The sequence below is a fragment of the Citrus sinensis genome, chromosome 7 (genome assembly GCF_022201045.2).
Source record: "Citrus sinensis cultivar Valencia sweet orange chromosome 7, DVS_A1.0, whole genome shotgun sequence".
Taxonomy (NCBI): Eukaryota; Viridiplantae; Streptophyta; class Magnoliopsida; order Sapindales; family Rutaceae; genus Citrus; species Citrus sinensis.
In genome coordinates this window covers 18,803,801-18,818,388 of record NC_068562.1, presented here as the reverse complement: position 1 = coordinate 18,818,388, position 14,588 = coordinate 18,803,801, and the positions used below count along the sequence as shown (strand labels likewise).

At 40.1% G+C, this 14,588-nt stretch overlaps 2 protein-coding genes across 2 annotated transcripts; both read left to right on the top strand.

Annotated features, from left to right (window-relative positions):
• Nucleotides 1–9,533: 9,533 nt before the first annotated feature.
• LOC112497131 (copper transport protein ATX1-like) lies at nt 9,534–9,995 on the top strand. The gene has a single exon (XM_025094588.2). The coding sequence runs from the start codon at nt 9,615–9,617 to the stop codon at nt 9,879–9,881; it is 267 nt and encodes an 88-aa protein (XP_024950356.2). The 5' UTR covers nt 9,534–9,614; the 3' UTR covers nt 9,882–9,995.
• A 982-nt stretch (nt 9,996–10,977) lies between these two features.
• On the top strand, nt 10,978–13,952 carry LOC127898862 (uncharacterized). The gene is made up of 5 exons (XM_052431356.1): nt 10,978–11,251; nt 12,145–12,303; nt 12,396–12,842; nt 12,983–13,044; nt 13,143–13,952. Exons 1-5 carry the CDS (start codon nt 10,978–10,980, stop codon nt 13,950–13,952), a joined length of 1,752 nt encoding a protein of 583 aa, XP_052287316.1.
• Nucleotides 13,953–14,588: the final 636 nt, after the last annotated feature.

Sequence of the window (14,588 nt, the reverse complement as noted above, 5' to 3'; positions counted from 1 at the left end):
ATAATCAACACTTTTCTTTTACCTTGACCACGTACGACACCATTGACTTCACAACCAAAAATTGACAGATTTTTTAACGAAGGGAATATTGATGCAATGCTTTGCAGAAGGCTTATATGGAGAGAGGAACCGGACAATGTCAAATATTCCAAGTTGGTGAAATTATGCAACTCTGTTTAGAATTAGAAGGAAGGAGCAACAGATTTAGCTTTATTAATAATACGAAAAATTAATTAATTAATTAATTAACAGTTTATTTAGAAAGTTGGCCACATCTGTGCCTTTTACTTACCTTGAGTAGTAGTTATCACAGTTTCTGTAAAATTATTAGACCCAAGGTCAAGAGTGTTGAGGGATGGGAATGATCTTATTGACTGTAACAACTTGCTTCCATCTCTAATTCCAACTCCCCATAGATACAGGCTTTTCAACTTCCTCAAGCCTCTGTAACCTGTTTTTTAATATATTTTAGAATAGGATTTAAGAAAATCAAAATTCATTGTCTAAATTTAGAGATAAACAAACTAAATGATTAATTTAATTAGGAGTCAATTTGTATTTTATGCTTTGGGAAAAGATCAACATTATTTTTCAATCCCTGTAAAGATTAAAGAACTGGAATCAAATCTTTATTACATTCTATTTTTGAAACAATATAAATTCTCTGTTTCTTTTTTTTTATATACCTTTTGGGCCTTCCCTAACCAAATGAATTAAATTAATGCAATTAAATAATATTTTAATTGTTTACCTTGAGGAACCACAAGATTGTCGATTTCGTTGTAACTCATGTCCAACACTTCTAAGTTGTTGAAGGAATCAAATTCCGCAAACATGCTCAGATTTAAGACTTAAAAACAAAGTCAATTAATTAATAAATTTAAAGGAAATTAAAACATCATGAGAATCCAAGCCAAATAGTAATTAATTAATTAATTAATTAATTGACGGAGTAAATAAAAGTATGTTTAAATTAGTATTAATTCCTTCAGACTAATCAAATTAAATATTAAATTATATCAATGATCCACAAGTCTAGCTAGCATATATAAAATGAGAAAGCAGGGCTTAGGCTAAAACGGCGAGAACACCGGCGATCAAGCTCAGAAAACCCACAGCTCAACCCGTTTTCATCGTTGTTAACTCCGCCGGTTTTGGGTGATGCCACCGCCTAGACCTTGATCCTCAGCTCACCCTTATCATTTTCTGACCAACCTCGCCTCCTGAAACGGTTGGAATTCCACCGATCAACCACTGGAAAGCTCGCTGATTGGTAAGCTCGATCCGCCGCCGTCATCGGGCGTGGGAACTCACGGCCACCACCATTGGACTCAGGGTGGTCAAAACTATCAAATTGAACGGCAGGGGCAATTCGGTAATTTTACAAACTTCGAATAAGTTTGTAATTTCTGAAATCGGTGGATAATTTTGTAATTTCAGAATAGGACAATTAGGTAATTTGAGATTTTGGGGGTAATTCAGTAATTTATGTTGTTAAGGGCATTTTGGTAATTTTACACTTCGAGGGTAAATTTGTAATTTTCTGACATTGTGGTTATTTTTGTGATCCAAATTGAGGGCAACTTGATAATTTAGGATTTTTTTGGAGAATTTAGTAAATATTGACGTCGAGGGCATTTTGGTAATTTTGGCATATAGGGGTATTTTAGTAATTTTATGCATACGAGAATAATTTATGCGGATAGATATTTGTTTCGAGATTTATTGTGTGAAATTAGTTGTATTTCATGTTTACGGAAAATGATTTTGTCATTTACTTGATTAGGAGGACCCGCGAACGAGAATCAACCCGCGGACGTTGTTGATACCGAGTCTGGATATTGTCATTGTGAGTGGAATATACAAAACATATTTTCATAGTATATTCTGATTTTATGATACAGTACAACATGTTTTGATAATAAGTGATTTTGTTATCGTTTTTGAGTAAATGTATGATAATAGAATTGAGTGGATTTGAGATATGTTAAATAAAAAGGAAATGAGATTTCAAATGTGATTATATGCTTATGTACATGTGTATAAAAGGTTGTTTGCAAAATCATTGGCCCGTCTGAGTACACATAGAGGCTTTGGGCCGTGTGCTTGGGCACCTTGTCCTTTGGGGACCAGATTATGCATGCACAGATATGATGAGATATATGAGATATGAGCTGACATTTTCCTATCTATCCGTTGTAGCTTCGGGGCATAATAGTTCCCCGATTGCCCGTCCGTCGAGGTCTGGATATGATGAGATTATTCCCCTGGGTACTTGTTTGGTGATAGTTTTTGGTATTCAGTATTTGATATTACAAGCGTTATGATTTCATTGATTTTATGCAAAATTACGTGATATTGTTATTTCAGTGTATGATTTGAATTAAATAAGTTTATGTAAATTCTTATGATATTTTGATGAAATTGATTTGGGAAAGATTAAATCATTTTAAATAAATTTATGTTTTTCAAAAACTACTACCCACTCACTGAACTCACTGAGTTTTATACTCACTCAATTTTTATTATATTCCCCTATATACAAACCAAGGGTTCCCTTTTATAGGCACAAGGAAACCACTATTACATACTGTAGGTATTATTGATCCTTATCACAAAGGAATCTACTTTACAACTCACTCCTTACTTTATGTCACACTCACACTCTCATCCTTATCTCTAAGGATGGTACTCAATACATACGAATACAAATACATACATATATTATTATCACCATTGCTTCCACTGTAGGGTCCACTAAGCTTTCGCTATAGCCCAGAGTTGCCACTTGTTGGCGTGCTTCGTCCTGACCTATGGTTCCATCGGTCTTCGGATGCTGCATCCATGTCTTCTCCCATATTTGGCCATATGGGGTCTTCTATGTTGTCTGGCTGTGGGTTTACTTCTGGTTGGGGCCATTCTTGGAGGTCTATCTTTGGCCTGCCATGCCGAGTGAGGTAGTCATTATACCTCTGCTGTATGTCTGCTGCTTCGTCTTCCTCACCATGAAGCTTAAGATTTCTAATCTCTTCTCTATAGTAGAGATCTAGAGTACTACAGACTTGTGGGGAAACTGGGCTGTGAGTATTGTACATGGGAACAGTTCCATATACATCTGCCAGTGCCCTTCTTGCATTCCAGCAGCCTGTCCACATCGAGTCTATTTCTTCGTGGGAGTGATCATGCATGGCCACCTGTACAAAAGGATGCTTGTATCTTCCCTAGATATCCGTGAGTTTTACAATCACTATAGTGGAGTGAGTGATTTGATACTCGTTGATAAGCTTTAGTGTCAAGATATCCTCGAAGATAGGAACGAACATTCGGTCGAACCATCTTCATTTGCCATATCTTCTGCTGGTGTGGATCAGGTTTGGTTCAAACAATATTGCCACAGGGTAGATGTTAAGCCAGGACCACGTTATGTAATAGGCTTGTGGCGTTATGTCACAGATAACATAGTGACCCCAGTTGGAATTTTCGTCTATTACATAGTGGAAGGTGCAACCAATCTTGAAGACCGTTTCATGCATCTGGTCAGGATTTAGATGTGGATCAAAAGCTCTCTGACATTTCTTATTATGGGCAGGTCTGTGTTCTTGCATGGCCACGACCTGCCATACCCGCCATGTTAGAGCTTGATCTTCTGGATCTCTTTTGTGGGTGATGACCTTCTCAAAGATGTCATCCTGAACTTCCGAAGGAAGCCAAGCGATGAAGGTATTGAGATCTCTGAGAAAGTGTGCTCTAGTTTCATGGGCACTAGAGCTGCCTTCTTCCCATCTTCTTAGGAGATTCCTCCTTTTGATCATGGTGATTGGTCTGGAAAGGAAATCCGTTACAGTGTTGGATTCTCCTTTGATGTGTTTTACTTCGAACTTGAATCTCGAGAGAGACTCAGACCACCTTGTAAGTTGTGGATCTGGGATTTCTCCTTCTTTTCTTCTAAGTAATCTCTGGAGGTACTTGTAATCTATTTCAATCACAAAGGGAGTTAGTAAAAGAAAGAACTGGAACTTCTTGATCCCTTTGACGACTGCTAAAACTTCTTTCTTAGAGGAGGGGTAGTGGCTTTGAGCATCGTTGAACTGGCCAGATTTATAGCCACATACTTTCCTGTTTCCCTCGGATTCCTCTATCAACAGTGCTCCCCAATAATGGTCATTAGCATCTGTCTATAGGATGAGCTATCCCTTGTCAGGTATCTTTAATGGTGGAAGTGGCTGGCATTTTTGCTTTAAGTCTGTCACTGCTTTTGTCGCGTCTTCCGACCATTGTAGGGCACCCTTCTTTAAGTGCTTGGATATCTGACTCGTCATCTTTGACAGATCTTGCACATGGTCTACTGCATAGTTGATTATCCCGAGGAATTGCTGGATCTGATTTCTAGTGGACAGCTGATCTGGGAATTGGGATATTTTCTCAGCAATATGTGGCTGAGGAATGATGAATCCTTGTTTGATGTGTAGTCCCAAAAAGTCTACCTCATCAAGGCCTATCTTCATCTTTGGTTCTGACAGGGCTAACCCATGTTTATAGGTTAGTGCCTTGAATTGAGACATGTGTTCAACATGTTTTTCTTCACTGTTGCTAAAGATAAGAGTATCGTCAATGTAGATAAGGTAGAATCCTGAGATGGATTTGTACACCTCATCAATTCTGTTTTGGAATTCTTACGGTGCATTCTTTAGGCCAAAAGGCATCACGTTCCATTCATAATGCCCATGGGAGACCACAAATGCTGTCTTGTGTCTGTCTTTTTCCTTGATTCTAATTTGCCAAAAGCCTGACTTCATGTCAAACTTTGAAAACACCTTTGCTCCAGCAATGCGTTTCAAAATGTGTGTCCTTCGTGGAATGGGGTATCTTATGTCCTGCAAGCAATCATTCAGCTTTCTATAGTCTATTACCAATCGCTTCTTTCCACATATCTGCTCTGAATGCTTGTTGACATAAAATGCTGGGCTGGCCCAATGAGACTTAGAGGGTCTAATAAGCTTTAGATCCATAAGGGCTTGGATATCTGTTTTGCATAAGTTTTCGTCATGAGGCATGCCTGGATGAGAGGCTGTCTGGTGAGGCATGGTCCACCCATCCTTGTAGGGTAGAGACACAAAATGTTGTTCTCTAGCCCAGAACTGGTTTGGCACTTCTGCACATCACTCTAAGAGTTCCTTGATCTGGGGTTCATATTTATGGATAGGGTAGTTGTCTAGTTTTCCACCCTCCCCAAAAATAGATTGTTTCTCAACCCAAGGAACTTGGAAAGAATGACTCGTACCATCTAGAGGATTACGAATGGTATAGGAGAATCCTTCGGGAAAAAAGGCAAAAGGGGCAACCAGACTTAAAAAGTCGGTACCCAATAAGATATTTTCGCCTGAGTAATCAAAAGCAAAGAAGCCAAGTTTGATCATGAATGGTTGGATCTCTATTGGATGAGTAATCTTTTTGCTGTAGAAGTCCCTGCCGCTGGCTGATCCGAATGAAACCTTTGTAGGAACATAAAAGCTTTTTGGAACACAAGCTTCTCGGATGAATGAGCACATTGCTCCCGTATCAATGAGAGCAGTAAGTGCTACCTGAGTATCCTCTGTAGGATTGAGGATAACTTTGATATGAGGCCGGAAGAGAGAGGATGGTTGCATTGCCAATTTAGCCTAGAGGGGATCATGGACAGCCATAACAAGGTCGTCGTCAGTAGAATCGCTGTCAATGCAAGTAGTAGAATCAGTATCCTCAGTATCGGAAAGAGGATGTTCATCTAATGTGTAGACAGCGCCGAGGGGGCTATCCAACCAGGTATAGATGTCATTATCAAAATCTTTCTGCTGGATCATTTGGAGGAGTTTTGCTGGAAGTTTCTTCTTGGATTTGCACTGTTTGGCATAGTGACCTTTCTTTCCACAGATAAAACATATTCTGGTGCCTTTCTTGTGTTTTCGTTTTTTGATGAAACGGTATTTCTTTCCTTTGTAGGGTTTCCAGGGCCGTTTGTCTTTCTTTCGCTTGCAAGTATTGCAAGAGCACATCTTGTCTGTATGCTGGCAACCAAATTTGTTTGGTTTCTCATTGTAGAACTTTTGCAGAGAGGATTTCTCAATCTGCTTCATGTGCTTTCTTAGATCTTGAGATCGGCAATGGCTCTGAATGAGTTCCATTGACATTTAATAGAGCTGAGCGAGGCTGTATTGTGTTAAGTCAACGATTGCATCAGCTTTGAATTTAGCTTCCATCATTTCTGCAACTGGGCCTGGCATGTTGAACACGAATGTCCTGTGGATGGTATCGGATTATTTGTCAAAGATGTAGTACAACCTTTCTTGCTCTAGGTAGTACTCTTCCATATTTCGGACATCACAACATTTGTTTTGGAGAAATTGCTTTTCAGCAACCTCTTCTTCTCTTGTGTATTGGCCTAGAAAATCCAAGGATAGATTCTCTACCAAGCTTCCATAAGGATCTTCCCTGCTGAGAGTAAACTATTTTTGGTCTCTGGTGAGCTTTCTTCCCCACCATCATCTCAGCGATCCGGCGAACCCTGCTATCAGCCTTAGTGCGGCTGATCTTCTGCTCAACTGAGGGGCTCGTTGGCATTCTCCTTCGTACCAAGCTACCAATTTTTCAAAATAAGCCAACCTTTCCTTTGGCTTCATTCCATCGATGTTCCAGAGCATTTTTCTAGTTGTAGAGTGCCCTAAATGTACCCTGGTTTCCCATTCTTCTCCTTGGGATACTTCATCTATATGTGGGGCACGTTCAGCAGTTTGGTCAGCTGGATTGGAGGATGCTTCTGCAGATGCTGCTGGTTGATTAGTGAATTCTGGGGCAGTGAATTATGTTGTGCCTGACAGGTTCTGAGTTTGTTCCTGTCTTGTAGGATCAGAAGTCTGACCCTGTGTTGGTGTTGAGGTTACAAATCTGGTTCGAGTATCCACATAGAATGGATTAGGAGGATTTGCCCTTTGCATAAGAATGAGAATTGGAGGGATCCTTGTAGTATCATCAGAGGAGATACTTGATTCTTCTTCAGTATCAGATTTCTCTTTTCATCATGTAACCTTCTGGGGCCATCGGTATTAAGGAGGAGGAGCATAGCTTCTCCAGAATGCCGTCTGACAATTGCCAGATGCATTTTCTTCCCAGATATGCCATGGTTTTGTAGGTTTTCTCTTCCAGTGTCTGGACACTTTCTTCTTTTGATAGCTTTCCTTTGTTCTTTCCATTTCGTCCTCATCTGCAGCTCCAGTCATAACAATCATGTTGATGGATCTAGAGGCATTATCATGCAGTCGAGAAAACTACTGGGTAGTCATTTTATGTTGTTTTCTGGTCTTTTTTAGTTATTTTCTGATAATAGCTAAGTCTGTAACTATTTGCTGTTGGGTAACCATGATGTCTCCTAATGCCTGGTTCTGTTCCACAGCATTAATATTTGACCAGTCGACTGCCTTCTCAATTGGGCCGAACTCAATTGGGTTGGTTTTCTGTATTACCCATTTGGCAGCATACATTTCTCCAGGAATATCCTTGATAAATTCATTATCAAGGTCTGGAGTGGTGATCATATTGACTGGACCCATGAATCTACAAGAGGTGGTTTTCCTTGGCATATGTGTGCACAAGGAGGGATGCTTTCCTTCAAGCTGGCACTTTTCACATGGATAGAGGGCTTTAGTCTTAGTGGGAAAAGAGACCGATACCCTTCCTTCTTGCAACCGGCTTATTTTTGGGACCTCATGGATCTGTTGAGGCCTGTTGTTTTTCTCATACTCATTGATCCATTGTGGTGGAAAAATGAGTTGGTTTTGCCTATAAGTCCTGGGTTGAAAGACTCTGCCATCACCAGCAAGAAATCTGGTAATAGGTTTGCCAGAGCTGCTCATAGAGAATAGATGAGTTTGGACTTTATAGGTCATGGTGTGGTGAATTGCTAAGGTAGATTCATTAGGTTTCATGGTTAAACCATTGACTTGAATTAATACCTTAATGGCATCTGTGAGGGATGGCTTGTGTATGTCAAGGGTGAAGTTTGGTTCTACCTGGAGCACAACATGACCTTGGTTGAGTCCTGCTTTGACAGCAGTAATCAAGGCTTTTTCGAAAGCTTGCCACCTAGTGTCTAGAATGGCAATGAAACATGTGATATCTTTTCCAGCTAGGAACTCAAAGTAAACAACTAGTAAAATTATCATTATAGCTTAAGGCTTTATATTTCGAAAGGGGACCATTCCATTACTGTCAATTCTTCCAAGTTGATGAAATTAAGCAACTTACAACTTTAGATATATATGTCAGGAAACTAGTTAACAATTTATGAATTTGAAAATTAGTTAATAATTTATTAATTTAACTATTTATTTTGCATTGCAAAGTTATTAGAACCAAGTAATCTGTTTAATAATTAAAATAGGATTGAAGAAAGTCCAAATTCATTGTCTAAATTTAGTTTTAAACACTTAATAAAAAATTTTATTTTCTTCAATATTATAATTGTGTTTAGGCGCCACAAGAATGTCAATTTCATTGTAGGTCATCCCAACTCCTCTAAGTTACTCAAAGAATCCATTTTTGAGTATGGGCCAGTTTGAGATTGTAGTGGCTAATTAAATAATCTGCTTCTATTGTGCGGATGAGATAAGTTGCTGATTAGAGTATTTAGTAAACTTAGTTGTTTTGGTTGTTGTGATAAATTTTATTATAAAAGTGTTATTTTATTATATGATGACCAAAATAAAAATAAATTTAAGTTACCTTTTATTTTTTAGAATACACTTAATAATGTTTAGACATGTTTTTTTTCTATATTATTAATAATAGAACAAACATTATCACCTTTTTTTTTGAACCACCCACTCTATATCTTTAACTACTCTCTCTCTCTCTCTGTAGCTCACAAGAGGGCTTTATGTCATTCGCTATTTACTTATAACACATCTAACAATTTATGCACCTAGCTTATAGTTGATTTACTTGGTTGTCTTCTATAAGTCTTTCATGCATTAATTTTCTTCCCTTTCTTTCAATATTTGCATTTGTGTATTTGTGTTTAGTAAGAGAACGATTGTACAATTATACTCTATTATTATATATGAACCTAAAATTAACTTTAAATATTTATAATAAACAAAAATATGATGTTAAAAAGTAATACATATTTGTAAAAAAAGTATTTATACATCCATTTATAAAATTAAAGAGTGTACATGTGATCATCAAAATAAGTCTTAGAAGTGTTGTTATGTTTTTTTTCCCTTTGGAAAACCCATCATTATAAAAAAGTCTAAAAACTTCCACATGTTTTAGAAGTCTTTAAGTCTTTTTTTTTTCTTTTTTCTTTCATTTGCATTTTGGTCTACACGGCCAAAAATTAAATTCCACATGTTTGGTATTTTGTGAAAATTCTATTTCTGTATTTGTACTTTAAAAAGCAGGTGAAATTGATTTATATTTCCACAAACAAAATTGATTTATCGTTAGAGCCCGTCACCCATTTTTTCCTCTATAGAAAGCAAAATCGTTACCGATAATAGCATCAAAAACAAAACGAAAACAAAAGCCCCCAAAAAAAAAATCAATTTTTGTCGTTCTTTTTTTTTATTTCAAGTCCTGCTATGTCTCAGACCGTTGTCCTTAAGGTTGACATGTCATGCGAGGGCTGCTATGGAGCAGTGAAGAGAGTGTTGGGGAAAATGGATGGTGTGGAAACATTCGACATTGATTTGAAGGAGCAAAAGGTGACTGTGAAGGGCAACGTGCAGCCCGACGCTGTCCTCCAGACTGTTTCTAAGGCCGGGAAGAAGACTGCCTTCTGGGAAGAGGAAAAACCAGCATCAGCAGAATCAGATTCGAAGCCTACCGAAGCTGTGGCTGCTGCTTAAGATATCAGTGGCCTGTTCACTTCGTGAATTTACTATGAATATCATAAGGATTGTCTGTTGTGTACTGCAATATTTTACTTTGAAGCTGTAATAAGATCTTGGATGTTTTGCTGCTGTACTATTGTATTGTCTAAATTGAATACAACTTCCTTGTGATAAAAATAAAATAAAATAAATAAAATAAAATAAAAATAACAAAATTTTCTAGCTTTTGGAAATCATGGAGAGAAATTAACTTGGTTGGTTTCTTGATTGACGGTGGTCAAATAATGCGTGACTTGGAAAAACCTGCCCTTCTTCTTTTATTAATTAACTTCATTAAAAAAAATTGAAAAAGAAAATTACAAGAGAAACAGAGGTAAGCAGAAGCCAAAAGCTATTCCTAGAAAATGCCTCAGGGGCATAGCTGATTATTTTATATATTAAAAAAAAAGTGCTGCATTGAAAAAGTAAAATAGAATATATACCTGATAATTTTGACGCATTAATTATATTTCATTACGATAAATTATTTTGTCATGACAACAATAAATCTATCTATTTTTAGAGACTATTAACTGTAAGAGAGGTTTGTCGTCAAAATAGTTGAAAATATTTTTTATAAGAGGATTGGGAGTCATTGCCTTCATCAAGAATAATGGTACCATTAAGTCTAGACTATGATAGCTTATGGCTGAAATCTATGACCAAATTATTATTCCAAATTGAAATCAAGATAACCTGAAAAATTAACATTCAACAAAAAATAAATTAAAATTCTCCATTTTTTCGCATAATCCATCCAATCATGATATCTAATCAACACCTGTATATTATATTTCTAATTTACCACCTGTTGATGCTGAAATCTGCTCGCCCTTTGACCGACCAGATTCTTTCACCAACGTTTATGTTATCAACTGTTGCTCGAACCACTGGGGTTGGAATCACCCTCCTTTCTCTTACTAGACCTGCGTTCACCAAAAACGGATCAGAGACACCGGTGGTTTTGCCGGCGTAAACCCTCTGATGCCTAAGTTAGCACAAGGTGTTTATGGGAAAACAGTGCAATATGGATTCAAGAATGGTTTCTAGTTTATTTGAAGCTTGTAAGAAAATGGCCTGGTTGCAATTTGGCAGCGTTTTCCCTCTCTCCTTTTTTCTGTCCCTGTCTTCATCGATTTCTTCTTCTTTTATAGTCGTTGTCCCACGTTTCCATTTACCCTTCATCCCCCCTTTTTCGGGTAGTGGCAGCCCCTCATGGGACTTTAACTGCTACATTGTGGGCAAACGTGGGATCTCGCGTCTCCCGCAACGGTTCTGGAAAAAGCGCAACTACCGTGATTCTGTGGGATCGTGTTCCCGCTTTTTGGGGAATTGGTATTGGCTCGGTATATGACTCTGGTCGGTATATTACCCTGGTCGGTATATTACCCTGGCCGGTACTCGTCTCTGGTTGGCTCATGTTTATCCCCGTGTTCTGCTCATACCACTTGGCTAAGGTGATCCATGCCGGGGCGGAAATAGTAGCATGGCCGGCCTGGTGCTTTTATTTACTTAACATCAGTCCCCGAGTTTCTGGTCTTGCGAGTGAAATGAGTTAAGAGTATAAACTGATAGTCAAATCTCACCAACCCGGGGAGCTTCTCATCTGATCTTCTGTTTACCGGGACGAACCAGAGGTACCATTTTTCTTCTGGGGAGATTCCGACCTGAGCATGGGCCTAAATTAGCATGTCCATTGCATATCTGGGCTTACATCTATCCTGGCCTCTTGTAACGGTTAGTGACGTGGCATCTCCAGACTCTTCATATTTGAAATTTGAAACGACGGGCTATCTGTCCTCGATATTCGGTGAGTGAGCTGGCATCCCCATCACTTAAATGCTTTCATTTTCCCCTTTTCGTTTCAAATCCCTAGACTTAAATCTTCATCGTTTTGTTATTCGTCTCTCTGTCGTTAACCAACCCCCTCTTTGAACTTTGATCACACTTCTCGTGTCCGGAGCATCCACTTGCTGGGTTTTTCTTCTATCACAGCCGCGCTATCAGTACCAGTTCAATTCAGGTATTACTTTTAATTTCTTCTCTGGTTCTTGTTGATTGGGTTCTGTGTTGCCCCCTTCTGTATCCGTATACTCGAGTTTTCTTTGTTTTCTTTTGGGATTCCGGTATGTCAAATCGGAAGAGGAAGTTAATTACTGATGAGAGTGACGAAGAAGTAGGGGATTTAGACCTTAACTTGTCAATGCCCACTATTTTTTACGCCCCTCTAGTAGTGTAGGCCCCTCCCATGGTAGGGATACCCTTGAGTACCCACGCCCCTTGGCTGTTTCTCCCTCCCCCGAACTAGAGCTTGTAGGGAATAAAGGTGGACCTTCGTCGAGCTCTGGTGAGAACCATAGCTTCGGTGGGGTTGGGGTCCCCGAAGGAGTTGGTGATGGTGAGGGAGCAGTTCCGGACCGAGCGGACCCCCTCGGAGACGGAACCTTGGTCATAGGGTAGAGGCGGATTCTTATCCTATTGACTACATAGCTTGTGCCACCACCCAAACTGATCTGTTCAAGCTTAGGAACCTTTACAACATTCCTGAGGAGGTTCTTCTGGTGGTTCCTGGGAAAGGTGATGTTCCTAGTCGGCCTCTGTGGGGGTATGTAACGATGCACCTGGAGAGTTTCAGATTAGGAGCTCGGCTGCCCCTTCAACACTATTTTGCTAAGATACTGGGTGGTATGTACCTGGCCCCAGGTCAGCTACATCCCAACGGGTGGAGGGTTCTCTCAGTTATGTATGTGCTGTGGGAGAGGTGTGGATCAGAGGAGCTCTCCCTTGTTGAAGTGAAGCATCTATACCAGCTGAGGAGCAGGCCGAGGGAAGCAGGCTGGTATTATTTCATGTCGAGCTCTGTGAAGAGGAAATCAATCACCGGTTTCCCCTTTTCGTGCAAAAATTGGAAGAACAAATTCTTCTTTGCTGGGGGAAGTTGGTGTCCTGCAGCTCATTCGTTGGGTTGTGATATTTACCTTCCAACACATTTTGTCACCCCAGGTCGTTCATTTTTTGCCTAAATTCTTAATCAAATTGCCACTTATTGGGTTCTTTAACCTTTTTTGCTATTTCAGAGTCGTGGGGTTTGATCGGGGGGCTTGAGGACCGACCTTTGCTTCAGGTGGAGACTGCTCTGGTGAACGCGTCTACCTGTCAAGACCTCCTGTCACCAACAAGCCTGGTCGGTTCGGGTTTAGTGGACATAGCAGTTGGAATGGATAATAAGATCCTCAGTGCGATGACAAGAAAGCGTGGTCGGGCTCCGAGCAGCTCCAGCAACCCTCCTCCGCCTCCGAAGAAAGTCAGTGTTGGCCCTTCAAGGCTTCTGTTCCTGCTCTGCCCCCTCCTCCACCTCGTAAGAGTGTCGGGGAGAAAACTAATGACAAGAGTTCTGAGGTCAGCACACGCTCTGGGGACCGATCCTCCCCTCTTCCGTCTCGTGATCAGGGTGATTACCTGACCCTGTATCAGAGGGACTATGGGAAGTCAGTGGGACCGAAGATGGTCCAGGACATTGAGAGCATGAATCTCAATGAACTAGCTGGTTCTGTCCAAAGGGTCTCCTTCAAGTTGGCCACCATAGTATCTTGTTACAAGAATAGGATCACGCGCCAGGAGAAGAAGCTCCAAGCTGAGAACCAGGACTTGAAGAAGAGGGTTGAGTCTGCTGATCGCTCGAAGGAGAAGCTGGCCAAGCTGAACAGGCAGATTACGGAGCTAGAGAAGAAAGTTGCGGTTGCTGAGTCTACTTCTTCCAAACTTGAGGGTGAGTTGGGTAACCTGAAGTCCGATCTTCAGGCTACTCAAAGTGAAAGAGATACTCTGAGGACCGCCCTTAAGGAAGATATCAAATCCCTGAGTGAACAGCTGGCTGAGGAGAAAGGCAAATCCGCTGATGTGGATGATCAGCTGGATGTCGAGTATAACTCCGGGGTTGCTTTCAGCTATAAGTGCATCATGTCTGTGCTTAAGGAAGAATACCCCGAGCTGGACATGAGCAAGCTGGGGGCTGGAGTGGAGAGATATATGGCTGAGGCCGGCTAGGGAGATGAGGAGTAGGGTGAGCAGGAGCAGATGGAGGCTCCTTTGGATGGGGTGCATGAGGGGGAAGCTGGGGGACGTGCTTTCGAAGTGGGTCAAGGGTCCGTGCCTCCTCCTCCCGGTATTGTTGATCTCCCACCTCTTGAGACTGCTGATACTTTACCTCCCGAGATTGCTGATCCTTCAGCTGCTGGAGCCGTTGACTCTCCTAATCTTTAAGTCTATTTTTTGTATAAACTCGCATTTGTTTTGTAAATAATTGAACATTTATAAATTTTTAGATGCTCTCTATTGGCTTTCTTATCTGGTTTTTGCTCATAGATTGTTTCTGTAAAATAATTGGACAATTTATCTAGTTTTGCCTACTGGTTCCTTAGTGAACCGAGCAGGAATAGACATTTACTTGCCTTAGTAAAATTTTCGTCGAATTAGCTGCTAGTCTTTCGTTGATCGAGTAGACGCAGGCACTTTCTTGCCTTAGTAAAATTCTCGTAAAATTAGCTGCTGGTCTTTCGTTGACCGAGCAGAAGCAGGCACTTACTTGCCTTAGTAAAATTCTCGTAAAATTAGCTGCTAGTCTTTCGTTGACCGAGCAGAAGCAGGCACTTACTTGCCTTGGTAAAATTTTCGTAAAATTAG